The 27,711-nt window shown below is 58.6% G+C and overlaps 1 protein-coding gene across 2 annotated transcripts; it reads right to left on the bottom strand.

Annotated features, from left to right (window-relative positions):
• On the bottom strand, positions 1-27,711 carry RBPMS2 (RNA binding protein, mRNA processing factor 2). Of its 2 annotated transcripts, none has more exons than XM_062206123.1 (8): positions 27,368-27,711; positions 8,177-8,254; positions 7,325-7,363; positions 6,597-6,659; positions 6,204-6,354; positions 5,701-5,738; positions 1,147-1,216; positions 1-991 (listed from the first exon to the last, which is right to left on the bottom strand). In XM_062206123.1, the coding sequence occupies exons 1-7, from the start codon at positions 27,452-27,454 to the stop codon at positions 1,154-1,156; spliced, it is 519 nt and encodes a 172-aa protein (XP_062062107.1). In that variant the 5' UTR covers positions 27,455-27,711; the 3' UTR covers positions 1-991; positions 1,147-1,153. The 2 variants fall into 2 exon arrangements, with proteins under 2 accessions (XP_062062107.1, XP_062062106.1); XM_062206122.1 differs by having other exon boundaries at positions 5,701-5,852.

Consider the following 27,711-nt stretch of genomic DNA (forward strand, 5'->3'; position numbering starts at 1 on the left):
TGGATTCTTTTATTTTGCGTTTCATATATTATCCAGTTTCACATTCTCACAGGATCAGAAATCACAGCCCTGGCTCCTGAGGCGCAGCTGCGGCTCCAGGCAGCACAGCCACGCTCACAAAACAAAGTCACATTGCACAGTTTTCCTGCACTAGCCCCAGAAACAAAGGCACACTGCGAGGAACGCAAACCCTCTTCCTCCGCGTGTCTCAGAACTCAACACTGAACTCATCTGACGGGGCGAGCCAGGGCCCTTCAATAATTAATGGCACACACACGGAAAGTCCTTTATGATGCATAAATATTTCGCTACACAGGGTACAAAAATACTTTCCACGTTCTGCTTGGTTTCGAGGTCTGCAGAGAGTGAGGAGTGGCGGCAGGGGCAAGGTGGGCAGAGAAGGCGGGTCCTGACCGTCCTTGGCCCAGCCGAGAAAGGGGGCACAGAGGACCCCGGTGGGGAGCCTTGTTGGGGGGTGGGGGTGGAGCTGTTGGACTGGGAAGTGGTGGGGGGAGTGGTGGGTTGCAGGGTGGCTGTGGGGGGTCGGGTGTGGAGGGGACCGGGCATGATGAACCATCAAGTGGCCAGGGTCTGTTGCTATGGCGACGCAGTGGGAGAACAAACTGTGCACTGGCAGACACACGTGTTAAGTGTCGTACTCCATGCTAGAAAACATGCAAAATCACACACCGCGCTTCCTCCAGGCGGAGGTTTCGCTGGGTCCCGGGGGGCCTCCAAGCTGGGCCTGGGAGCCCCAGCTTGGAGGCCCCCTAATCCTCCTGGGAGGCCTCGGAGAAAGGCTTGGGGGCAGGACAGGGCAGAAGAGGAGGGACAGGAACCAGGAAGCAGTCCACTGAGTCAGGCTTAAGATTCACAGTCTTTGGAGGGATGCAGCAGCTCTGCACTGGCCACCCGGGGTGCGAGGAAGCTCAGGGCGCCTGTGTGGGTCCCACCACACAGATCCCCAGAACCAACTCCCCGGTGCCAAGACCTGGAGGGACAGGAGAGAGGTGGCCGTGAGCAGAGGTGTGGGGAGCTGACTGCCAGGGGCCAGGGTAGGAGAAGGGTGGACACCAGGCAGCTGCGCCAGGGAGCAGGGAGGGCCCTGGCTCTGTGCAAGGTCCCGGCCCCGGCACCAGCACTTACAGAAGTGCTAACAGAACTGGCGGTACTTCCATCCTTGCTGGGCGGTATCAGAGGAAGGGTACCAGCGCACCTGCAAGAGAAGCCAAGGTCAGCAGCCAGCCGTGCAGCCCCTTCCCTCAGGGGAGCCCACTGACCACGGCCATCAGGGTCCCTGTGGCGGTCCTGCTCTGGCCACCGGCTGGCTGGCAGGTGCAGGCCAGTCCCTCGCCCAGAAGCATCAGCTCCTCACTCTGAAAGGGGGAAAGCACCACCTGGCCTGCTGCTCCGCGGGACGAGGACAGAGGTGACAGATGGCACACACTCCGCCAAGACCAAGCCAGATGGGCCAAGCCTCACCCCGCCCCCAGCACTGAGACAGCACGGAGTCCTTAACCCGAGCAGGAAAATGAATGTAATAAAATGTTACTCTGCAGAGCCGGTGCTGTGGCATAGCGGGTGAACCCGCTGAATGCAGTGCCGGCATCCCATAAGGGCGCCGGTTCAAGTCCCGGCTGCTCCACTTCCGATCTAGCTCTCTGCTGTGGCCTGGGAAAGCAGTGGAAGATGGCCAGGATGGCTGGGATGCTGGCTCTGCAGGTGGAGGATTAACCTACTGTGTCACGGAGCCAGCCCCTATTCTGCCTTTCAAATACACAAAATTAAAAACAAAACACCCAAAGTCAGCATTCTCCAAGGGTGGAGTCCCAGGCCCTGGTCGTGGTCTGGCTCTGCCACGCGGCCCCAGAGGAGCCCCACGGAGGCTTCCCCGCACCCACCTCTCACTCCCTGCAACACGAGCCTCAGAAAGCTGGCGGCGTGGCATCCGCACCAGATCCCGGCACAGCCTGGTGCCAAGGCTGGGTTCCCAGAGCTGGTCAAGATGGCGCACACCCTCCCTTACGGGCCAGCTGCCTGCAAGGGGCTGGCTGGGAGGGAGAGGGCGCAGGGAGGGGTAGCTGGCCTCCTTAGCAGGCTGTGACAGCTTCCCATGGAACTTGCCCCTGCATCCCCGTGCATTCTAGGTGCAGCTTTGTGCAGCATGATTCCAAGATCTCGGCAGGAGTCGGGGGCTGGCCACCCTAAGGCACTGGCATACTTGGTACCTAGCGGGACCGGGTCCTAGGCCACCCAACATCCTCTCTGGGCTCCGAGGACGTGACACAGCTGTCCCCAGAACACAGTGGTCCCAGGGCTGTGACCCCTTCGGGAGCCTCTCTGCACCTCTGAATTGTTAATAAAAACTATTAACACCAAAAACCACCTTACCAAACTGCCAAGTCTATGCTTTGACCTTATAAGAGTTCTAGGAGTTTATCATACAGAACACAAGACAGGTGCCTTGAAAAGTGTGACCAAGGTGGGCCAGTGCTGTGACATAGCAAGTAAAGCCCTGGCCTGCAGCACCGCCATCCCATATGGGCGCCGGTTTGAGTCCTGGCTGCTCCAGGACTCTGCTAATGCACCTGGGGAAGCAGCGGAAGATGGCCCAAGTACAAGTGCTTAGGTCCCTGTCTTCAAGTGGGAGATGTGGAAGATGTTCCTGGCTCCTGGCTCCTGCCTGGCCCAGCCCCAGCCATGTGGCCATCTGGGGAGTGAACCAGCATACAGAAGACCTCTCTCTGTCTCTCCCTCCCTCTCTGTTACTCTACCTTTCAAATAAATAAAAAAAGAGGTGTGACCAAGGGTGTCCAACACAGCGGAGCCCACCAGCAGCAAGACACTGGGTGAATGCGAAATTCACCAACGGGGCAGGGCCCACGGGCACAGGAGGTATCAGCCAGGCACCCACAGCAGGCACCTCCACTTACCGACAGAGAAATGCTCTGGTCCCTAAGATTTTAGAAGATGAACGACACACGATGCTTTTGGTAACAGATTCACACATATGGATTTATCTGTATGTCCGCTCCCAACTACCTACCAAATCTAGGGACTAAAAGCAGTGTTTTGTCTGGGGAATAAGACAATCAGCCAAAAGGGAAAACGGCGAGAAACAAACCCTATTTGCCTCCTAAATGCAGACCTACAGCGGCCAGGCTTAGGAAGCACCTGCCACGCGCCAGTTTCCACGCACTGAGGTCACAGGTGGGTGCTATCGTCCCCACTGTAGAGGTAAGACAGGCACGGAGTCACGCTACCATGAGGTCTTGGGTAAGTGGCTGAACAGCTTCAAGCGGAAAAGGGCGAAGGACCTCCCTCTTCTCAGGTTGAAGTGGAAGACGAGGGGCCTGCACTGTGGCGCAGTGGGTTAAGCTGCCACCCGCCACGCACACATGTCATGAGTTTGGTTCTAGTCCTGGCTGCTCGAGTTCTGATCCAGCTTCCTGCTAACGTGCAAGTAAAGTACTGGGCCCCTGCGCCCACATAGCAGGCCTGGATGGAGTTCCTGACTTTGGCCTGGCTGGTATGGCCATTTGGGGTGTCCCGCAGATGGAAGATATTCTCTCTCTCTGCCTTTCAAATAAGTAATCAAATCTTTAAAAGACACACACACACACGAAGCCCAGTCTGTTTGGCCCTGGGCTGAAGGGTCCCTGCTTTTAGGCACCAAACCCTGTGGTGCCCAGGCCCTGGAAGGGGATGATCTGAGCAAGAGGATCAGAAGGCTGGCAAGCTGGCACTGTGCAGCCCCACCCTCGCAGGTCTGGCCTCTGCAGCCAGCTCAGGCCAGGGTCGCCGGCTCAGGGCACGCGGCTGGGGTGCATCCCCTTCTGTCCGAGCTGCCGCCTTCTGTCCAAGTCCCCCCTGCTCTCAGCTGTCTCCTGGTCCTCGGGGCTCAGAAGAGTGCACTTAGGACCGGAGAGGCACACCCTGTATTCAGCTGCTCCGAGGCAGCCCTGCGGTCCCGACAGCCCAGTCTACTGTGGAGGAAATGCGTGCCCAGGTTTGAGCAGCAAGGACGGAACTGGCGACTTCCTGTCTGATTTCTGGTCATCAGCCTGTCTTCCGTGTTCTAGCCCAGTGTCCTGGGAGGCCTTCACGCCTCTCCCAGGGAGGCCAGAGGGTAGGAACGTAGGCACTGTGAGACCTCCACACCCTGGAGAAGACCTGAGCGGGCAGCACTCCCCCACACACCAACATTGGTGAGAGGCACAGAGAAGTTAAGTAGTTCATTCTAGGTCACACAGGAGTAGAAACAGAGCCCAAGTTTGAAGTGCATCAAGACAGCTACAGTGCAGGAGGGAACAGAAGAGATAGCAGACCACGTGCAGGCCCGCGGGGACCAGAAGCAGAGCGCCAGCCCCGGCCATCTGGGCAGCGGCTCCCTGAGTCTCAGAGGGGCCCAGGCAGAACCCCTCCATCTGATCCGGTCCAGCCCTCACTTCACAGATGAGGTCACAGGGGCCCAGGGTCAAAGAGCGGGGAGCTCACTGATGGCAACGCTGGGATCTGGTGGGCAGCCTGGCGGGGCGGGAGCCATGATTGCGCCCAGCGTCCAGCAGGGCCCCTGCAGTGATGGCCACCGTGCGTGGCCTGCCTCGGAGCACCGAATACTGCCCAGGTCGGAGAGGACAGGATGACGTCCCCTGTCGGGGAGCTCGCTCCATTCCCACACAGAACCCACACGCTCTGCTCCAGGGAGGACGCTCGCCACCCCTACACCATCAACTCCCAGTGCTCAGCTGCAGAATGCCCAGCTAACCAGGACTCTGCTGTGGTGGCCAAGTCCCCTGCGGGGGTGAGTCTGCCCAGGTGGAGGTCCCACATCAGACTTTAACCTCCGACCAGGGTGAGCCCCGATGCCCCTAAGCACCCCCAAGGGCCTGAGAGAGGACGTGGCCGGAATCTCAGATGGAGCCCCAGGGCCCTGTCACCTGCACCTGCTGCTTCCTGTGACTTCCTTCCTGGCTTCTGGTCCCTCCCTCCTGCCGCTCTTTCCCTGCCTTCTCCACAGCCCGGCAGCTCACTCTGCCGAGGCTCAGCTCTCCGGCAGCTGGCTGAGCAGGGCCTGAGACGGTCCCATCACTGCCATGGTGAGGCACCCGCCCTGCAGGATGCACCAGGGGCCAGGATGCCACCATCTGCCTGCCCACTGGGCACCTGACACAGCGCTGGCCACGGAACCCTCCTGGTCCAGTCTGAGCCTCCCCAGCTCTCCTCTGGACGCACCCGCCCCCTCCTTCCTGCCCCAGGACATGCCACGGCGGACAGTGGTCAGCGAGCTCTGAGGATGCCCCAGGCTCAGCCCCACACCTCACACACAACCTGTAAACCACGACGCCACTCCCTGCTGCCGGAGGAGGCAAAGTCGAGGCACGGAAACCTTCTAAAGCTTGTGGGGTTTGTGAAGACAGGGAGAAGTAGGGGCAGGAGCTCCGGCTCACGCTGGGATTCTAACTGTGGCCCTGCACCACACGCAGATCGCGCACAGGGCTCCCAGCTTCTGCCTGAGGCTTCCACAGGGCCTCAAGGCTTCCCTTCTCCCAACCCCCCTACCAGGGGTCAAGCCCCAGGGCAGGCCAAGCCCCTGGCAGGAACCACCCTGGAAGAACACCACGCTCCCATCACCTGCGGGAGCAGCAGCGACCCGGCAGCCAGGCAGGTCCACAGTCCGGCGCGCCAAGAGGGGCTTACCTGAGCGTGCAGGGCGGCGGCGGCGGCGGCAGTGGCAGCTGGGTAGGTGAACGCAGCGTGTGAGATGGCTGGGGTCAGCTCTGTGGTGTACAGAGGGTAAGGGGCCCAGGTCTCTGGGGACGCAGGGATCAGAGCAGCCCCCATCAGGTCATCTATAACGGGAGACAACAGCCTCCATCGTCAGAACACCAGCCTCCCCTGCCACCGCCCCCTTCCATACAACAGTTGGGCCAGGAAGTACTCCCCCCAAGCCAGACCCCCCCTCCTTAGGGCCCTAAACCAAGGAAAGAAGCCACCCCGCCGTGGGGAGCTCTTGGATGAGCCTCGGCCCATTTCAACCAAGAGAAATCAGGCAAGGCTGCAGGGAACCCGGGCAGCCCCGCCAGCTCGGGCTCAGCTAAGGCTGCAGGGGAAGAAGGATGCGAACAGCCTCCCAGGCACACGGCGGGACCGATGTGCTGCGCAGGCGCCTGCGCTGCGCGGACCGCACTCCGGCCACTCACAGGGGTCCCGCGCGATGAAGTGCGCGCCGAGGGCGGGGTGCACGCTGCTGGGATTTGGTGTCGCCATGAGCTTGCTCTTGGCCATCTTGGTGTTTGCTTTGGCAAACTCTAGCCTCAGGGTCTGCGGGTTCTCAGGATCAAAGCGAATGCCCTAAACAGGAAAGGAAGAAGGGAAGGCCTGAGTCGAGAACCCCGACCGTCGGCTGCTGCGACCGTGACCATGCCCACGCAGGGACCGCGGCAGAGGAATGGGGCGGGGCCTCGCGAGTGGACACGGCGTGGCCGAAGGCTCCGCCCAGGACCCGGAGCGGGGAAGGTGTGCAGGGCAGACAGGGACACCCCCTGCCTTTGAGCTGCGTGGGTCAGAAGACCACCTGCCCTCCGCCTACTCACATTCAGCGCGTTCTTGGCCGCTTCTGCTCCTGCCCTGCTGTCAAAGATCACGAAGCCGACAGGCTAGCGGGATTGGAAAACAGAACACAGCACTCTCGCCTCTCTCCCGGCTCGGCACAGCCCTCTCCAGCGCTAGAGCAGACCACCGCCTCCTGCAAACAGCGCCTGGCCCGTGGACAGGGACGCGGCCACCACAGCCGTTCCTGCCCGGGCCTTCCTTCGTCCCGCGGGAGCCGCGGGAGGTTCAGGTCTCCCTTCCCCGCACCACACCGGAAAATGCCTGCCTGCCGCTGCCTTCAGCCCTGCCCTTTCGTTCAAGTCTTTTCCTAGACACACGCAGAGAATTCAGAGTTCCAGGGTCTTCCCTGCCAGAACAGGGTGACCCCGATGTACCAAGGATAGGGCAAGGCTCCGCCATCAAGCGAGTTGAAAACTCACTTCCAAGGATCAGCCTAGACCTCCTAGACCAGGGGTCGGACCTCAGCCACCAACTCGACGGTGGGGTGGGGGTGCTGTGGAGGGGCAGAGAGGTCCCTCCCTTCCCAAGAGCCAGTCAGAGGGAAGCCGGAGCTGACTGGGTTCAGGTGGTTAGAGCAAGGAAGCAGAGCTATGCAGGCTGCCCCTGCCCAGCCCACCAGAAACACAGGGGAGCTCAAGATTCGGCATCAGCTACTTCCAAGTTGGCAGCCGGCCTGGGCTGAGGAAGGAACGCCTAGGAGAGAAGTTACCTGTCTGGAGGTGAGCTTGATCAGGGACCCTTCGTAGCCCTGTGGAGAGAGGGGGCCGTTACTGGGCCCGTCAGAGCCTCTGCTGTGCGGAGCAGCCTCCCCTTAGCCACCCCAAACCCTTCTCGCCAAGTGCCTCCCGCCCCGGGGTTCCAAGCCTCGTGGTCTAGCACGAGGGGCGGGCATCACGAGGCAGCTGTCGTCCACTCAGGTGGAAATTCCCGTTTGCGCCGCTGACTTGCAATCTGGGAGCACAGACCTTAAGTTTTTTCATCTGCGAACTGAAAAGGCTCAGATTCCTCATGGGGCAGAGTCTATTAAAATTCCATATCGCTCCCACTTTACCCATGAGGAAACCGAGATGGGAAGGGCTGGGAAGTGACGGAAGGCACCCAGAATGAGCAGTACCAGGACACAGGGCAGGCTGGCCTGCGATCACTGATTCTCGGGGCTGGTGTTGTGTTAAAGCTGCGGCCCAGGATGTGGGTATCCTGTGTCAGAGCAAAGTTCAAGCCCCGGTTGCTCTGCTTCTGATCCAGCTCCCTGCTAATGGGCCTGGGAAAGCAGCAGCAGATGGCCCAAGTGCTGGGGCCCGTGGCACCCACATGGGAGACCCAAGTGGACTCCAGGCTCCTGGCTCCAGTCTGGCCCAGTCCTGGCTGCTACAGGCATTTGAGGAGTAAACCAGCAGATGGAAGATCTCTGTCACACTATTCAGATGAATGAATGAATCTTAACAATTTCTGTATCTCCTAGGTCCTCCCAATGCCTAATCCACATCATTATTCATTCCTGCTGCTTCTCCCTGGTCCCTGGCTCTACCCGGGGGCGGGGCGGGGGGGTGTCCTGACTCACCTTGAACGGCCGGAAGAGCAGGTAGAGTTCTCTGGGCTTAATGTCCACAGGGAGGCCGCTGACGAACAGTGTCCGAACCTGAGGACAGAGACGTGGCGGTCAGGGCTGGGAGAAGCAGGGGATGCGGAGCGTGGCCCTCCCCGCAGGCAGGCCGGGAGCTGGGACCGCACTGGAGCCTGAGGAGGAATCCGACATTTCCTGGGCCTCCTCTGGACACGCAGGCAGGGATACCCGTGGTGTCACAGCCCCGCCCCTCTCAGAGGCCATCTGCAACCTCCTTCCGGCTAGGTTCAGCCTGGGGGCGTGTGCTGAGCGCCACAGGGCAAGCAGCAGCAACAAAGGGCCTTCTTTCCTGAGTGCACAAACTGAGCCTGTTTGCAGATCAAAGGCCTCCCTATAGCCCTTACCCAGCAAGGAGGCACATGTGAAAATGTGCGTATTTTTTCATAGGACACCCAAGGGCCCCTGGCTCCGGGAGAGAAGCAAAGATCCAGGTGCCCATGGATCCTGAGCCCTGTGCCGCACAGTGCTGCAGCGACACCAACAGGGGGCCTGGCACTTCCTCGGCCGCCTCCTGCTGCTTCCTGCACTCTGGAGGCAGGCTCTTCCTTGGCAGCAGGGAATGTGTTCTGTTCTTGCCTCCCAGCACGGGGGTCACACAGACGTCCCCTGAACCGGGGACTAGGTAAGGAGTCCTAGCGACAACTGTGCCGGATCTCCCCAGCTTCAGCTTAGGCAGAGGATTAAGTTGTGGCCTTGCCCTCTGCAAGGTTGCAGGTTGGCAGTGGGGCACTCAACACCAGCTGCCTGTCCCCTGGCTCCGGCCGAACGTGACCTTCTGACTAAGGGGGAGCTCCATGAGAGGCTTGGCAGCACTGTTACTACGTTTACTGCTAGCTATTTTATTTTACTTGAAAGGCAGAGAGAGGGAGATTAAAGAGCCATCTCCCATCCACTGGTTCACTCTTCACATGTCTGCAATAGCTGGGACTGAAGCCACCTGGGGGGGTCTCCCATGTGGGTGACAGGAGCTCAAGCACTTGGGCCATCACCTGCTACTTTCCAGGGTGCACATTAGCAGGAAGCTAGAATCAGGAGCAGAGCCGGGACCCAGACCATGCAGGCACTTGGAAATGGGATGCGGTGTCCCCAGCGGCGACTGAACTGCTGCTACGAAAGTGCTGATGGCGGGCAAAGATGAGCTACCATGCCCAGACCAGCCTATGGCTGTGACAGGAGGGGAGAGTTTCGGGGTTTAGATTCATTAAAGCCATCTCAAAACCCTGAGTGCGGTCCCTACACACCTCGGCCCCGTTCTGAACACAGCTCACACAGCTCTGTCACACACAGGTCTCCCCAAGTCACTGTGGCTGATCTGATACAGTGCTCATGGCTCCCACTCTCACACAGCCATCGTGGAGAGTGTCTCCCGCCCTGAGTGGCCACACTCCCTTCTCCAGAGGTCGGGAAGAACTTTAAGATGCTGGCTTGTACGGGGGACATCCCCAGGCCCCCTTGGAGCCAAGAGTCAAAGGAGAGCAGCTCCAGCAGCTGCTGGCTCCGGGCGGAGTGACTCCCAGCCCAGGCGAGGAGAACCTTCTGTCCTGTTTCTCCAGCAGAATCTCCAGCCATTTAGGATGCAGACCGCACACCTGCACGCCTGCCTCTCGCGGACTAGGAACGCCACCTCAGTAGCCTCAGCCGCCAGCCCTTGGGAGCCCCCGGGCCCCTCTACGTACAGCTCCCTGTTCCCAGCAGCACCTGGGGGGACCCAGGGTGGGCTACACTGAGCACACCCCATCTGCACATGGAGATCCCCCCCAGAGAGGAGACTTGCCCAAGGTCACACCACATGTTCTTTCTTATTCTTTAAAGCAGTAGAGCTAGAATTCATCTCTGCACATGTCCAGCCTGGCAGAGAGACACCTGCTTTCATGGGCCAGGAAAGGATGGCAGGACCTGAGCACCGGCCTCCACCCCACCCCCAAGGATGGGCAGGAAGCTCGCCAGCAGCCAGGGCCCTGCTGGACAGACCTGCTCAGGATGGCGGGACACAGCCTGAGCCAGAGCCAGAGCCAGAGCAGCCCGCAGGGACCTCGGCCTCAGTTCTCCCCGGGGGTCACCCATTTCACCCGGGCTAATTTTAAACCCGCCCTCAAACGGCTCCTTGCTGGCCAAACCTCCCCAGAGGCCCCCTTTAAATAGCAAGTTCCCAGCACGGATGGCGTGGGGCGGGGGAGGGGCCAGGGGACAGGACAGGGGCTGCTCCGCACATCCCCAGCTCAGAGTCCTGGAGGCCACAGGGCCCTTCCCTCTGGTCTCTACTTCTTAGGTTCTAAAGTGCCCCAGCAGGCACTGCAGCTCCCATCTGCCCCCAGGAGGTGAGGAGAGGCCAAGAGACCACTGCCACTACTGCTTAGGGGACAACAGAGGAAGGGTCCCACCTCTGAGAAGCAATGCCTAGAGGCCAAGTCACCAAGGCCTGAGCTAAAACCCCTCTGCATTGGGCCGGCGCTGTGGCTCACTTGGTTAATCCTCCACCTGCGGCGCCGGCATCCCATATGGGTGCCGGATTCTGTCCTGGTTGCTCCTCTTCCAGTCCAGCTCTCTGCTGTGGCCAGGGAAGGCACTGGAGGATGGCCCAAGTGCTTGGGCCCCTGCACTCGCATGGGAGACCAGGAGGAGGCACCTGGCTCCAGGCTTTGGATCAGCGCAGCGCCAGCCATAGCGGCCATTTGGGGAGTGAACCAATCGAAGGAAGACCTTTCTGTCTCTCTCACTGTCTATAACGCTCCCTGTCAAATTAAAACAAAACAAAACAACCCACAAAATTCCTCTGCGGTTTGACGTGGGTCCAGCCACCCCAGGAGATGTGCCCCCGCCTCTCTCTGTTGTACAGGGACAGAAACTGAGGCCTTCCGAGGAGCAGGGCTGGGTAAGATCCAGGCACCCTGACTCTGCAGCCGGTGCCACCAGCAGCTCGGCTGCCTGGGAGGAGACAGCAGCACCTGGGCAGCCACATGTCCACCCCTGAGCCAGTCCCTCCCTGAAGCACTTCTTTAGCGCAACAGTGAGGCCAGAGCGAGGAGGGCAGACAGAAGACAGCTGGTGAGGCACGGCGGGGGTTACGTGCGTGGGCTGGGCAGCCGGCGGGCTGTCCACCAGGAGGATGGAGAGGGTTCAGAGCCCAGCCCCCCACCCTGCTCCAGCACCACCAGTGCCTAAAGGACAGCCATGCTTCCCCCTATAGCAGCTGCCTGCACTCCCCACTCAGCCCACCCCTTCCTCCAGGGCCCTCTTGCACTCCCTTCTTGCGCCTCAAGTCCGAGAGTAGCCCTGAGCTGCCCTTCCCCTGGACTCCACGAAGCCCGAGAGGAGCCAGGCCACAAATCCTCCTCTTCCAAGGTGCCTAGCCTCAGGCCTCCCACACTGGGAGCCTTGACCGCCCCTGGCCCCATGCACCTCAGTCCTTCAAAGAAACCCCCAGAGATCAGATGTGGCTCAGCCAGGGAGAACGCCCCAGAGGGGAACAGGCTTCACTCAGACCAGAGCTGGCTCAGCCCGGGATGCTGCGGTACCCCCCAGTCCCAAGATCAAGAGCTCGCTTTACGCCCTGCGCTTGGGCACGAGAGGCCCAACAAAATGCTACTGCAAGCAAGCACTTAGGTGCACACCCGCATCAGCCGCCCGGCACCACGAGCCACCTGTTCACAGAGGAGGTCAGTGAGACTGCGTCAGGTCTGCCTAAGACTGGAGCTGGGAGTGCGGGCGAATCTTCTGCCTTCCTCTTCCCCAGGGGCGGTCACCCCACCTGGCTCAATCTCTTCCTCTTACAGATGAAGAGGCTGGGGCTCAGAGCAGGGAGACGCAGCAAGCGGACGGCAGGGACTTCTCCAAGGCCTGGCGCTAGGGACCCCTCGTCCCCAGACATTTCCTGGTGCCAGCTTCAGGAAGACAGGGCCTGACATTCAGGCTAGACACAGACCAAGCAAAGAATCCCACATCACGATTATTCCACGAGTTCATTCTAAGAATCCAACATAGAAGCGGGCAGCTGGCACAGCTGCTAAGACCCCATTTGGGAGGCTGGCCTTGTGGCACAGAGGGTAAAGCCGGCACCTGTGATGCCCGCATCCCGTTCTAGTTCCAATCCAGCTCTCTGCTAATGTGCCTGGAAAAGCAGCAGATGATGGCCCAAGTGTTTGGCCCCCTGCCACCCACACAGGAGATCCAGATGGAGCTCTAGCCTCCTGGCTTTGGATTGGCCCAGTCCTGGCTATTGCAGGCGTCTGGGCGAACCAGATGTTAGAAATGAACCAGGAGATTGAAGCTTGCTCTCTCTGCTCTCCCTCTCCCCCTCTGTAACTCTGCCTTTCAAGTAAATAAATATATCTTAAAAAAAAAAAAAAAAAAAAGACAACACTTGGAGCACTTGCACCCCATATCAGAGTGACTAGGTTCAAGTCCCAGCTCTGCTGCTAATTCCAGCTTCCTGCTAATGCATACCCGCGGGTGATGGCAAGAAGCTGGGTTCCCGCTACCAACATGAGAGGCTACCAACATCGAGTTCTCGGCTCCTGGCTTCGGCCTGGCCCAGTCCCAGCTCTTTCAGGCAGTAGAAAGTGAACTAGTGGATGGAAGAGCTCGTTCCTCTGTCTCTCTTCTTCTCAAATAAAATGAAAATAAAAAATAAAAGAATCCAGGGCCAGCGCTGTGGCACAGCGGGTAAAGCTGCTGCCTGTAGCACTGGCACCCCATGTGGGCACCAGTTCGAATCCCAGCTGCTCCACTTTTGACCCAGCTCTTTGCTATGGCCTGGGAAAACAGTAGAAGATGGCCCAACTCCTTGGGCCCCTGCACCCATGTGGGAGACCCAGAGGAAGCTCCTGGCTCCTGATCCCCAGCTCCAACTGTTGCAACCACTCAGCGAGTGAACCAGCAGATGGAAGACTTCTCTCTCTGCCTCTCTGTAACTCTGCCTCTCAAATAAATAAATAAATCTTAAAAAAACAAAACAAACAAAACAAAAAAACAGAAAATGTTTTACAATATCTGAAAGCAAAGGGTGACTTGCACACTTAAATTCCTTTACTTAGGTGGGTCTCCTCACCTCCTCTGTGGAGGCCCCTCAGTGTCCCAACCCAGAATTGGAGTCACCAGGGGAGGGGGGTGGTACAGAAGTGGCAGCTCCCCCAGCCTTGGCCTTGGCCTTGGCCTTGAACTCCCAGAGAGGGGGGAGTCTCCCTAGCAAGACCAGACTCATAAGGCATTGCGACCACACCGTCTACAGGAGAGAAGCAGGAAGAAGGGGCTCTGACAAAGTCACTCCCGGCTATGTGTGAGTGGTGGTCTTCCTTCACCCAAGCTCAGATTTGTTTAAAGATCTACCAAAAAGAGCAAGGTGGACAGTGACATCACTCCTGGTACCAGGTGTGTGGAAAAGAGGGCACGGCCAGGCGGATACCTGTCTTGGCCCTGGACACCCCTGTGGGCATGGCTGTCATTCAACTCCCCACCACCACCAGGGGCCTGGGCACACCCAGGATGCAACTCACCTGGGGGCTTGCAGGAACAAGGAAGGGGCTGGAGGGGGAGCAAGAGGGTGGAGGCTGTGCAGAGGAAGCCAGCAGAGTACAGCCTCCCAGAGGGGCAGGACCAGACGTGGGGTCAGCTGGGGGGCACAGCCATGGAGCCTCCCTCTCCAGTGAAGGGGACCCCATGCCTGGTCAGACATGGCTGGGGCCTGGCTGCTCTCCAGGTACACAGCCTGCTCTGCAAACGGAGGAACAGGCGGACACTGAAGGTTAACTCCCCAGGCCTTATTTATTTTTAGTTTGAAAGACAGAATAACAGAACGAGATTTTATAGATATAAAATGGGTCAGAAGTGCAGGTGCCTGCCCTTAGGGGTGGTGCCATCCCAGGCAGCATCTCCAGTTCCAGTCCCAGCTGCTCCACTTCCCATCCAGCTCCCTGCGAATGAGCCTGGGAAAGCAGCAGAAGATGGCCCAAGTGCTTGGGGCCCTGCACCCCTGTGGGAGACCCAGAAGAAGCTCCTGGCTTCAGCCTGGCCCAGCCATAACCATGGCAGCCATTTGGTGAGTGAACCAGCAGCTGAAAGACCTCTCTGTATCTCTCCTCCTCTCTCTCTCTGGAACTCTTTCAAATAAATACATAAATAAATCTTTAAAACCAAAAAAGTCAATCTGAAAAAGGAAACGTTTCCACCGTCCACTCCATCAAAATGGTCAAGCAATGCCTTCAATTTTTATTTTTATTTAAAAAAAATTTTTTTTTGGACAGGCAGAGTGGACAGTGAGAGAGAGAGACAGAGAGAAAGGTCTTCCTTTGCCGTTGGTTCACCCTCCAATGGCCACCGCGGCTGGCACGCTGCGGCCGGCGCACCTCGTTGATCCGATGGCAGGAGCCAGGTGCTTCTCCTGGTCTCCCATAGGGTGCAGGGCCCAAGCACTTGGGTCATCCTCCACTGCCTTCCCAGGCCATAGCAGAGAGCTGGCCTGGAAGAGGGGCAATCAGGACAGAATCCGGCGTGCCGGCGCCGCAAGGCGGAGGATTAGCCCAGTGAGCCACGGTGTCAGCCGAAGCGATGCCTTCAAAGCCGCCATCACTCCCAACGCCAGCCCTCAGCAGCCACACAATACAGAACACGTGCACTGGAAGAAACCTTGTTTTCAGATGAGGAAGCCAGGGCCCCAGGGCCCAGGAAGCTACTGGCAGTCACTGAACTCTCGCTGACCTTGATCTCACACCAACCCACTCAGACCCCAGGGTCACCCCCGAGGTGCCCAGGAACAAATGGCCTTTGGGTTCCAGGCAGACACAGCATGCTGCCAAAGGTTGGGGTTGGGAAAGTCCCACTGGATGACGCTGGGGCCAGTCCTAAACAAACTGTTAGAGAGAGGTCAAAGCAAAGACTGGCAGACAGGCCGCCAACTCCAACACGGGGCATGAGCAGCCCTGAGGCCCGGGCCATCCCCCAGCCCAGACCACCGGGCTTTATGAGCTGCAGCCTTCCTGACTGAAAGACACTGAACGTCCTTTTAGAATGTATGCTGGGCGAGGCCGGCGCTGTGGCATAGCGGGTAAAGCCGCTGCCTGCAGTGCCAGCATCCCATATGGGCGCTGGTTCAAGACCCAGCTGTTCCACTTCCGATCCAGTTCTCTGCTATGGCATGGGAAAGCAGTAGAAGATGGCCGAAGTCCTTGGGCCCCTGCACTTGCGTGGGAGACCAAGAAGAAGCTCCTGGTTCCTGGCTCCTGGCTTCTGGCTTCGGATCAGCGCAGTTCCGGCCGTTGTTGCCAACTGGGGAGTGAACCAGCAGATAGAAGCCCTCTCTCTCTCTGCCACTCCTTCTCTCTGTGTAACTCTGACCCTCAAATAAATAAATATATCTTAAAAAAAAAAAAAAGAGAGAGAGAGAGAGAGAGAAAGAATGCATGAATGCATACGGGGCAGGTGTCTGCACTGGTGGCTAAGCCACCAGCTGGGATGTCCACGTCCCCACATCAGAGTACCTGGCTTCAACACTGGGCTCTGGCTCCAGCCTCCTACTAATGCAGATGCCAGGAGGCGGCAGTTGATGGCTTAAGTAGTTGGGTTCCTGACACCCACATGAGAGACAAAGATTGAGTTCCCCCGGCTTCTTGCTTTGGCCCAATCCAGACCCAGCCCGCAGATGGGAGCTCTACCTCTCAAGTCAGGGCGGGGCGGGGCGGGGCGGGGGAGCTCTCATCTGGTTCCCTCAATGGAAAGAGGTCTAAGAAAAGCCACTGCCCGCTCAGAAGCCACCTGCTGACCAGAGAGGGAGGCGGCTGCCTGGCGTTCTCTCCTCTACCTCAGTAAGAAGCCAAGGGTGGCCCAGCCTCGGCTTCCTTGTCCTCAATGGTCTAAGACAGCCTTCCTTTCAGGGAAGAGGGACAAGGTGACCGAGTGCCAGGGTAACACTTGGACACTGCTCCCCGTCTGTTCAAACCACCACTGCTTCCTTCTGCTCACAAGAGGTTAAGGAAGTGGTGAAGAAGGGATGGGGAAGCAGACGGTGGCAGAGAGCAGGAGTCCGAGGGTCTCTACTGGGACAATGCAAGGGTGGCCAGAGAGAAACCTCAGGGGAGCCACACCCTCGGGGTGACCACAGCAGCCACGCTTTTTATTTTCCTTTTCTGTGTGTTGGGGGGTGGGGGGGGGCTGGGCTCTGCCTGGGTCCCAGGCTGAGGCTTGGCTGCAGGTTGCTCTCACCCCCCCACACACCCAGGGGAAAGAAGGCCCTGAGTGGGGCCACTTGACGCGAGGTGGATGGAATGTGGCGACACAGCCTACAGACCCGGGACTTATAAGGCACTGAACAGGGACACGGAGCGAGAGCAGGCAGCACACAGGCAGCCAGTGGATGAGAACCCAGACACACAGCGCCCTGAGCCCCCAGCGCTCCTGGCACCTGCCGCCCCCGACTCCTGCATTGTTCAGGTTCCTTTCCAGGCAGCCCCCACCAAGATGACGATACCTGGCCCTGGAGTTTATCAACCTCATCACAGCCTGACCTGGGGGGCCGGGGTGTGTTTTTTGGGGGAAGGGACCGTCCTGGTGCTCTGCCTGCCCTGCTGACTGCAGCCTCACATCAGAGGGTCTGAGGGCTTCCCTGGGAGGCCCCATCCTGGGCCACACTTTGTAGTTGTCACGCTTTCACGCAAACCACAGCCAGGTGAGCCTGTCAGTCCTTTGATGTAACAGGTAGAACAGGTGCAGGGCCCCGTTTTTAAGCGCCTGGCTGGCTGGCGGCAAAGTGAGGGGTTAAGCCCAAGTCGCCTGGAAGGTGAGGCTCTTCCCCTATAGCCTGTCCCAGAGTCCTGAATGCATGTGTTGTGGGGAGAGCGAACAGAGACTGTGGGCACCTGGCTGGCGTGATAAGCAGCTATCCAAGGGAAGGGGTAGAGCTGGACACGCATAGAGTAGGAAGGCTTCAGGCCTCATTCTCGGAGCTACTCACAGCCCCAGGACCAGAGCCCTCTATGCAATGACCTCCATCTCCCCTAAGGAGCCAGTTCCAACTGCAGGAGCCAGGCTTTCCATCTGGCTGCAGACACAGCCAGGGGCCAGGACTCAGGCAGGCCACTGAGCCCCCAGCCCAGAGACCTCCCAGGTCAACCCCCCACCCCTCCTGGAGTGGTGTTGTTCTTTCCCCATGCACCCCACAAGGGCTGCAGCCAGCACCATTGCCACACGCCACCCCAGGGAGGGAGGAGATTGGAGGCACGAGGCTGGAGGAATCCCACATTCCAGCCCTCCAGCTCCGATATCAATGGAGCTAACCCTTCAACCACGCTTGGTCAGGCCACCATGAGCACACAGTGCTGGGCCCACTGCACCTGTCCCTTACCTGACCGGGGCAGGTGAAACCTGACAAGAGAGACAGTTCCCAACACACTGCTCCTGCTGCTCAGGGAAGGGAGCTGTACTGGGGCCTGCATCCTGTGAGGATCCTTCTAGCCCAACCTGCCACAGCTGGGCATCCAGAACAAGCAGGCAACAGGCTGGGCAGAAGCTGGACGGTGCCCAGGACCTCCTTCAGAGCACCCAAGGTTCTCACCTACCCTGGGGTGAGTGGGACACCCACATCCCACATCAGAGTGCCAGTCTGAGGCCCAGGAGGTCAGAACCTCCAATCCAACTTCTTGCTAATGCAAAGTGCCTGGGTTCCTGCCACACACGTGGGAGATGGAGTTTCTGGCTCCTGGCTCAGGCCTGGACCAGCCCCAGCTGTTGTGGGCATTCGGGTACTGAACCAGCAGATAGAAGCTTTCTCTGGCCCTCTCTCTCTGTGTCACTCTGCCTTTCAAATAAAATAAATCAATCTTTGGTACAAAATGGTCTCAGGTCCTGTATTTCAGGATCCTCTCCTGACTCCCCCATACCCATTTGAGGAGGAGGGGGTGGCTAACCACAGTAGGGCTAAATATTCCAGGCACTTACAGCATGGCCAGTCCAGGACTGGCCCTGCCCCTTTCCCTGGGGGTCTGTAGCAGCCACACTCAAGAGCCTCTGCTCAGAGCAGGTGGGCCTAGCAGTTAGGACACCCTCACCCCACACTGGAGCGTCTGGATCAACGCCCAGCTCTAGCTTCTGACTCCAGCTTCCTGCTAATGCAGATCCTGGAAGGCGGTGGTGATGGCTCAGGTACCCACCACCCACATGGGAGACTGGGACTGAGTTCCCTGCTTCTGACTCCAGTCCTAGCCCAGGCTTCTGGGGAGTGAACAAGAGGACGGGAGCACTCGCTCTCAAATTAATACATTTTTTAAAAATACATTATATATATATAAGATTTATTTGTTTATTTGAAAAGTCAGAGTTAGAGAGAGAGAGAAAGACAGAGACAGAGTGACAGAGAGAGAGATCTTCCATCTACTGGTTCACTCCACAGATGGCCACAATGCCCAAGGCTAGGCCAGGCTGAAGCCAAGAACTTCATCTGGGTCTCCCATGTGGGTGACAGGAGCTCAAGTACCTGGGCCTTCTTTGGCTGCTTTTCCAAGGCCAACAGCAGGGGGCTGGATCAGAAGTGAGCAGCCAGGACTTGCCAGTATCACAGCGGGGGGCTTTAACCACTATACAACGCCAGTTCCAAAATATATTGGGGGAGAGGGCAGAACAAGCATCATGGTTAAGCCACTGTTTGGTACGCCCACATCCCACATGGGATTGCCTGGGTTGGAGCCCAGGCTCCTCTTCCAATCCAGCTTCCTGCTAATGCGCACCGTGGAAGGCAACAGGTAATTTAGTCCCTGCCACTCGAGCCAGTAGTTACGGGCATTTGGAGTGAACCAGTGGATGGAAGATCTCTCTGCCTGCTCTGTTGCTCTGCCTTTCAAATAAATAGATGAGCCTCTGCCCAGCTGGCCATGCGTGACCAACAGCCATGGCAGCTGGGCCGGCCAACCTCCCTCCTCTCACCCCTCCCGCTCCTGCTGTTGGATCTAGGACAGGTTCTTCAGGAAGGAAGTCCCAACCATCCCACCACCTATCTTGCCTGGGGACTTCAGGGAGGCAATGTAAGGGTGCAACGTGGGAAGGCCATGCTGGTGACTGGCAGGGGACAGACAGGTTCCAGCACACGAAGCCCCCGTAGACTGTCAGCAGTTCTCCCCCTCCCAGCAGCAGGGTTCCAAAGCACAGGCAACAGATAGGCTCTGCCCCAGGAAGGCGCAGACCCCTCAGGGCAGCCATGATCAGGGGATGGATGACCGGGGAGCTGGCCCTACACCGCTGCTGCCCATAACCAATGGCAGAGCAGAGGCTGGTGGTAAGTAGCCTGTGCCAGCACCTCACCCTGGATGACCCGAGGGGATGGCCCTGGACCACGAGCTCTGCCCTGGGGGCAGACGGGAAGGACTGCCCCAAAGCCCAGGAGGGCAAACAAGGAGAGGGCATGGGCACAAAGCTCTACTTCCACACCTGCCAGGCCCACCTGGCCACAGGGGCAAGAGGAAGAGGAAGCTACAAGTCCAAAGGATGAAGGGCATTTAGAAACCACTCTCCCTAGGCGGCCTGGGCAGGCTGCCCGTAGGCAAGGGAGCAGCGGGTAAGGAGCCCCAGGAGGCAGGCCTCCAGAGTGACAGGCAGGTGTCACCCTAGAGCAAGTACCACCTCTACAGTTAAGGTGCAGCGGAAGCAGCATGTGGGGAGGGTCCAGAGAGTGAAAGCAGCCAGCCCAGGCCCAGGCAGCACGGGGATCCCCAGAGAACGTACAATAAAACTGACCGGGTCTCTGTGCTACCGACCCTGTGCAGCAGCAACTCTCAGAAGCATCTGAGAGAAGACGCTTGCCCCTAGCGAGGCTCTCAGCCCCCTTCACCCAGTCTTAAGCTGCCCCAGCCCAAGGGGACCCAGTTTGGAGCCACTCTCTGGGCTTCTGCTCGGGACCCTGGCGTCACCTAAAGCTCAGCCCTCAAAACCTTTCATTGCAGACACCTCCCTCCCCCACCCCCACCATCTCACCAGACCCCAACAGGAAACAGAACGGCAGGTATAGTGCCATTAGGAGCAAACTGGAGGCTCATGTCCCCAGTCCTCACTTAATAGCTCCATGAAAGCGACTTAAGGGCCGGCACAGTGGGTTAATCCTCTGCCTGCAGCACCAGCATCCCATATGGGTGCCAGTTCTAGTCCCGGCTGCTCCTCTTCTGATCCAGCTCTCTGCTATGGCCTGGGATAGTAGTGGAAGATGGCCCAAGTCCTTGGGCCCTTGCACCCACGTGGGAGACCTGGAAGAAGCTCCTGGCTCCTGGTTTCGGGTTGGCGCAGCTCCGGCCATTGCGGCCATCTGGGGAGTGAACCAGCGGCTGGAAGACCTCTCTGTCTCTACCTCTCTCTGTAACTCTTTCAAATAAATAAAATAAATCTTTAAAAAAAAAAAAAAAGCGACTTAAGCTATCCTGCCTCAGTTCCCTCATTTAGAAAAGCGTGGTAACTTCAGCACTTTACGGAGCTATTATACAGATTGAGTTAAAATGGTACAGTGCTGGGGGCAGACCATTGTTACAGTGGTTTGGGACCCTGCATCCCACAATCAGAGCACTGTTTAGTAATTCTTAAAACCGGGGTAGGGGGCCGGCGCCGAGGCTAATCCTCCGCCTTGTGGCACTAGCACACCGGGTTCTAGTCCCAGTTAGGGCGCCGGATTCTATCCTGGTTGCCCCTCTTCCAGGCCAGCTCTCTGCTCTGGCCCGGGAAGGCAGTGGAGGATGGCCCAAGTGCTTGGGCCCTGCACCCGCATGGGAGACCAGGAGAAGCACCTGGTTCCTGGCTTCGGATCAGTGCAGTGCGCCGTCCGCAGCGGCCATTGGAGGGTGAACCAACGGCAAAAAGGAAGACCTTTCTCTCTGTCTCTCTCTCACTATCCACTCTGCCTGTCAAAAAAAAACAAAAAAACAAAACAAAACAACAACAACAAAAAAAAAACAGGGTGGGGGCCGGTGCCAAGGCTCACTAGGGGCACCGGATTCTGTCCCGGTTGCTCCTCTTCCAGGCCAGCTCTCTGCTGTGGCCCAGGAGTGCAGTGGAGGATGGTCCAAGTGCTTGGGCCCTGCACCCCATGGGAGACCAGGAGAAGCACCTGGCTCCTGCCTTCGGATCAGCACAGTGCGCCGGCTGCAGTGCACCGGCCATGGTGGCCATTGGAGGGTGAACCAATGGCAAAGGAAGACCTTTCTCTCTGTCTCTCTCTCTCTCACTGTCCACTTTTTTTTTTTTTTTTTTAATTTTTGACAGGCAGAGTGGACAGTGAGAGAGAGAGACAGAGAGAAAGGTCTTCCTTTTGCCGTTGGTTCACCCTCCAATGGCCGCCGCGGTAGCGCGCTGCGGCCGGCGCACCGCGCTGATCCGATGGCAGGAGCCAGGTGCTTCTCCTGGTCTCCCATGGGGTGCAGGGCCCAAGCACTTGGGCCGTCCTCCACTGCACTCCAGGGCCACAGCAGAGAGCTGGCCTGGAAGAGGGGCAACCGGGACAGGGTCGGTGCCCCGACCGGGACTAGAACCCGGTGTGCCGGCGCCGCAAGGCGGAGGATTAGCCTATTGAGCCACGGCGCCGGCCTCTCACTGTCCACTCTGCCTGTCAAAAAAATAAAAGACACCCGGGGTGGGTGTTGTGGCCCAGCAGGGTAAGCAGCCCCTTGAGAGGCTCACATCCCACACTGGGATCCTGGTTGGAGAATCCTGGCTACTCCACTACCTGCTAATGTGCAGCAGGAGATGACTCAAAAACTTGGGTTCCTGCTGCCCACGTGGGAGACCTGAATTGAGCACCTACCTCCTGACAGTTGTGGGAATTTGGGAGAGTGAACCAGCAGATGGATGATCTTTCTTTCTTTCTCTACCTTTCAAATAAAATGAAAATTTCAAAAACTTTTTAAATGGTACAGTACTAAGAACAATGCCTGGCACAACTATTATTTAGGAGTCTCTCCATCAGGTTACTTGAGCAGGGGGACACATCCGCACAGCCCCCAGGGAAGAGGGGTACCTGCCCTCCTACCAGCATCTGCCTGGGTCCACCTGCCGGGTCCCCGCTGCTAGGTAAGAGCCCACCCTTCTCCCATGCTGAAAAAAGTCCCCATAGAGAGCACCCCAAAATGCCCTAGATTCTTTCAATTCTTCTGATGTCAGAGAAAACGGGAGGTACCCAAGTCACACACTGGACCCCAGAATTCAGAGGAGTGTGATCACCTGGAGTGCTAACCCCATGTGTCTAGCAATCTCCCTCTAACTTCGCAGTGATACCAGGCCTCCTCAACACACTAGGACTGGCATTTGACCTAGCAGCTAAATCGCCATCCCACATCACAGTGCCTGAGTTTGAGTTCCAGCTCCACTCCCAAGAGTCCAGCTCCCTGCTAATGTGCACCCTAGAAGGCCGCAGGTGACAGCTCAAGTAGTTGGTTTCCTGACACCCACATGGGAGACCTGGATTGAGTTCCTGGCTCCTGGCTTCAGCCTAGCCCTGCCCTGGACTGCAGGCATTTAGGGAGTAAATGGGAGCTCTCTGTCTGCCTCTTAAATAAGTAAAAACTTTTTATATTTAAAATAAAGAAATTTTAAAAAATTCCAGAGACCAATATTGTGGCATAGCTGGTTAAGCCACCACCTGCAACACCAGAATCCTATATGGGTGCTGGTTCATGTCCTAGGTGCTCCACTTCTGATCCAGATCCCTAATAATGGCTTGGGAAAAGCAGAAGATGATGCAAGTGTTTGGGTCCCTGACACCTATTTGGGAGAACCGAATGAGGCTCCTGGCTCTGACCAAGCCTAGTGCTGGCTGTTGTGGCCATCTGGGGAGTGTACCAGCGGATGGAGGGTCTCTCTCTGTCTCTCCTTCTCTGTATGTGTAACTCTGCCTTTCACATAAATAAATCTTTTTTAAAAAAAAGATACCACCTTCCTCCATCAAGGTACCCCTCAGTTAGAAAGATTATGTTGGGCCAGTGCTATGGTACAGCAAGTTAAAGCCCCAGCCTGCAGTGCTGGCATCCCATAAAGGTGCTAGTTCAAGTCCTGGCTACTCCATTTCGGATCCAGCTCTCTGCTAATGTGCCTGGGAAAGCAGTGGAAGATGGCCCAAGTCCTTGGGCCCCGCACGTACATGGAAGACCCAGAAGCAGCTCTTGGCTCCTGGCTTTGGGTTGGCTCAGCTTCAGCCATTGCTGTCAATTGTGGAGTGAATCAGTGGTTAGAAGACCTCTCTCTCTCCCTCTGTAACTCTTCCGAGTGCCTTGGTTCCAGTCCCAGCTCCACCTTCAATCCAGGTTCCTGCTACTGTGTACCTGGAAGCAGCACAGGATGACTCAAGTGCTTGGGTCCCTGCTGCCCATGTGGAAGACCCTTGGTTCCTGGCTCCCAGTTCAGCGTGGCAGTGCCCTGGCTGCTGCAGGGGGTGACCCAGCAGATGAACAGCTCTATCTTTCTCTCTCAAGTAATAAAGGAAAAGATAAAATTAAAAGATAATATAACGGCCGGCGCCATAGCTCAATAGGCTAATCCTCCGCCTGTGGCGCCGGCACACAGGGTTCTAGCCCCGGTTGGGGCGCCGGATTCTGTCCCGGTTGCCGCGCCGGATTCTGTCCCGGTTGCCCCTCTTCCAGGCCAGCTCTCTGCTGTGGCCCGGGAGTGCAGTGGAGGATGGCCCAAGTCCTTGGGCCCTGCACCCACATGGGAGACCAGGAGAAGCACCTGGCTCCTGGCTTTGGATCGGCATGGTACACTGGCCGCAGCGCACCAGCCGCAGCAGCCACTGGGGGGTGAACCAACGGTAAAGGAAGACCTTTCTCTCTGTCTCTCTCTCTCACTGTCCACTCTGCCTGTAAAAAATTAAAAAATTTTAAAAAAGATAATATAACTCGGCCAGCACCGTGGCTCACTATGCTAATCCTCCGCCTACGGCACCGGCACCCCAGGTTCTAGTCCCGGTTGGGGCGCCGGATTCTGTCCCAGTTGCTCTTCTTCCAGTCCAGCTCTCTGCTGTGGCCCGGGAAGGCAGTGGAGGATGGCCCAAGTGCTTGGGCCCTGCACCCGCACGGGAGACCAGGAGGAAGTGCCCAACTCCTGGCTTCGGATAGGCGCAGCACGCCGGCCGGAGCAGCCATTTGGGGGGTGAACCAACGGAAGGAAGACCTTTCTATCTGTCCAACTCTGCCTGTCCAAAAATAAATAAATAAATAACTCAATCTCCAAACTCATTAAATTGCGTACATTAAATATGTACAGTTTCATGTATGTCAATCATACCTCAATAAAGTAGTTTTAAAAGACAGTGCAAAAAAAAGTGCACTGTAATTCAGTATTACCTTGTATTATGAAAAGAGGGTCTCCATTTTCAAAATATGTCCCTCTCCAGAGAATCGGTACCACAGATGCGTAGGTCTGGGATTCAATGCATGGACATAAGCCTGCCTTAAGCAGGGGTCATGTTCTGTGTTAGCCCACCTGGTGGTCCAGCCCTAGCCAACAGGGCACAATATAGACTCCAGACTGAAGCACACCTGGCTGAGTTCTCTACTGCCCTCCTTAGCTGTCAAAGGGCATCAAAGCTGTTTAACACCTCTCCTCCCCTTCCCGAGCGGCAGAAAAAGATTTTACTTACTTGAAAGGCAGAGTGAGAGTGAGTGAGGAAGAGAGGGAGAGAGAGGAGGCCTTCCCTCCTGCTTTACTCCCTCAAATACCCACAGCAGCCAGAGCAGGGCCAGGCTGAAGCCAGGAACCAGCAACTCCACGGGTGGCAGGGGCCCAACTACCTGGGCCATTTTCTGCTGCCTCCCAGGGTGCACAGACAGGAAGCTGGATCAGAAGCATGGAGGAACCAGGACTCCAACCAGGCACTCCATGTGGGCTGTGGGCATCCCAAGCGGTGACTTAACCTGCCACACCATAGTGCCCACCCCAACCCCACTTTTACACTCACCACACCCTCTTCTTGGAATGCTTTGGCATCTCCACAGGCCTAACAACCTTCTACTCACCCATGCCTCAGGGGGCTCTGACCTCTAGCCTCTCAGGAACCACGTGACTGATACCCCTTATCTACCCTTGCATTGATCCTGCATCCTGGCAAGTTCTCACCCCTTATTCTTATCCCCAATCTCGGGTCCAGAAAAGGAATGCAATGCTTATGGTATGGGAGAAGACCCATGGGCAGAGCAGGCAGACAAGCAAGCAGCATCAAGACTCTCCACTAAGGACAAGCAGCCCCATGGATATCCCCCTGAATACTGAAACACACCGTTGGCCAGCAACCCTGCATCTTTAGGAACCAGGGTCTTGCGGTAGGCAGTGGGGTTCCTTAGGCTTCGAGGCTTGTGCTGTAGCTCTCACAGTCCGCTGGGAAGGGCCAGCCTGGGTAGGCCGGAAGCAACCACCACTGGCCGCTCTTCCACTGCCTGCCCAGGGGGTGTACCCACTCAAGGAGTCCAGCTCCCAGCAGAGGAGGGGAGGGGGCCGCCCTTTGCTCTGAGCAGACAGTGCACAGCGTGGCTCCTCCGCTAAGCACAAGCCCAGGCGCCCGTGCAGGGCCCGTGGCCTTGCCTCTCTGAGCACCACAGCACCGCATGCAGCCCTCCACTTCTTGAGGGTCCTGCGCTCCCTCCCAGAACCACCTTAGAAGAAAGGGCCAGGACCTCCCATGCTTATTTTCCAGGGCTTCAGCAGAGCCACAAGGCTCACCCTCCCCACCTCACAGCCAGGCCAGCCCCAGTAGTCAGGCAAACTCAACCCGCTGCTGGGTGCAGCCAGCTTCCCAGGAGACGCTGCCCTCCCCCAATTTCAGCAAGGCGGGGGGCACAGCCCCCCAACACCCCAGCAACCCTGTCCTGTACCCTCAGGGGAGGTACTGAACAACCAGATAGAACGGAGAGGCCTGCACCATCAAGTGCAGGGATAACGCCTTGCGGAGACAAACCAAGAACTCCACACCAGGGCCGCGGGAGGACCAGCATCAGCCTTCCCTCGCTACCCTCCAGAGTGCAGACTTTGCTGCTCTCTCTCCCCCAAAACAGAGGGGGTCCTGCCCTAGCCAAGCCCTAGGTGGACTGGGGCCCGGCAGTGGGCCTCCCAACCGCTGACAGCCCTGAGCCCCAGCAGCCATTCCGCCCATTCCAAGGCAGAGTGGCAGCCAGGCGGCAAAGCCAGCCCGGACCAGGGGCTCTGCGGTTCTGCCCCCAGACCTAGGGGAAGGGGCTCAGGGTGGATAACCGGCTGCGGTTTCCTGGGCAAGAGCATGCCAGGGCGGGGCAGGAAGGGTCCCTGGGCCCTGGAGTGACACAGCAGCGGACAGAGGCCTCCCGGGCAGCTCCGAGGCCTGCCTCCTTTCCATACCGGTTCTCGACTCAGCCCGCCGCCCACCCCCTCCCGGCCTCCAGCCTGGGGGTTTCACCCACCACCCGACCCCATTCACGTCCTGCTCACCAGCCCATCCAGCCGCAGCCGCGGACTATTCCACAAAGCAGCCTCGTGCTCCCTCTTTTTAGCACACGGCCGGTGAACAAGAGATGTGTGTCGCGTCCCCTTGCGGGATTTCGCCTCCCCCCCACCAAAGGCCAGGTCCGGGGTCCCGACTGGGCTACCAGGGCAAAACCGTTGGCACGAGAACGGGGCGCCCAGGGTCTCCGGCCACCTCCTCCCCAACTCTAACTATTAATTACCGGCTCACCTCAGCCAAAGCCCAGCTTCTGGGGCTGTGAGGAAAACCTACCCACCGCCCATGACTGTAGCGCTAGGTGCCGGGCTGCCGGCCCGGGCCGCCAAGGTCACGGGGAGGGGTCGGGGTGGAGAGGGCAAGGGAGCTAGGGTGCCGCCCGCCGCCGGGCTGATCCCGCTCAGCGCCTGGTAAGCTGAGGCGAGGGTCCCGGCCACGCGGAAAATGAGCCTCGGGGCCGGGGCAGCAGGCGCGGCTCGCCCGCCGCTGGACGCACGGACGGCGGCCGGCCCACCCCGAGCCGGGGAAGGCGGAGAGACAATGCCCGCCGGCGGGGCGGCCCAGGCCGCACGCCCCCAGCCGCGGGACTCGGCTGCTCCTCCCCGGGCCCGGGCCAGCGGCGGGAAGGCGCCGGGCGCGAGGGCCGGACGAGCACCCTCCCTGCGCCCACCTCGGCGCGCGCTCCGCCGGCCGGTCCCGAGCCGCAGACCCACCTCCTCCTCCAGGGCGGCGCCGGAGCCCGCGCCCGTGCCGGAACCGGTGCCCGTGCTGTGCTCGCCGTCCGGCTTCAAGGTGCTCATGGTGCTGGGGGCGGCGGCGAGGGGAAGGGAACGCGGAGCGCGAGCTGCGCCCGGCCCGCGGGGAGGTGGGCGAGGCGCGGCGAGCGGGCAGTGCGAGCGACGGCTGCCGCGTCGGGCTGGGGTCACATCAAGTTTGGCCAGTGAGGGAGGCGGGAAGGGTGCGGCGGGCCAGGCACTGGGAACCCGAGCCGAGCCCGCGCGGCGGCCGCCTCCGCCTTTTCACTGCTACCGGCGAGTGCGCCCGCGGCGGCCGCAGC

Source organism: Lepus europaeus, chromosome 11, assembly GCF_033115175.1.
Source record: "Lepus europaeus isolate LE1 chromosome 11, mLepTim1.pri, whole genome shotgun sequence".
Lineage (NCBI taxonomy): Eukaryota > Metazoa > Chordata > Mammalia > Lagomorpha > Leporidae > Lepus > Lepus europaeus.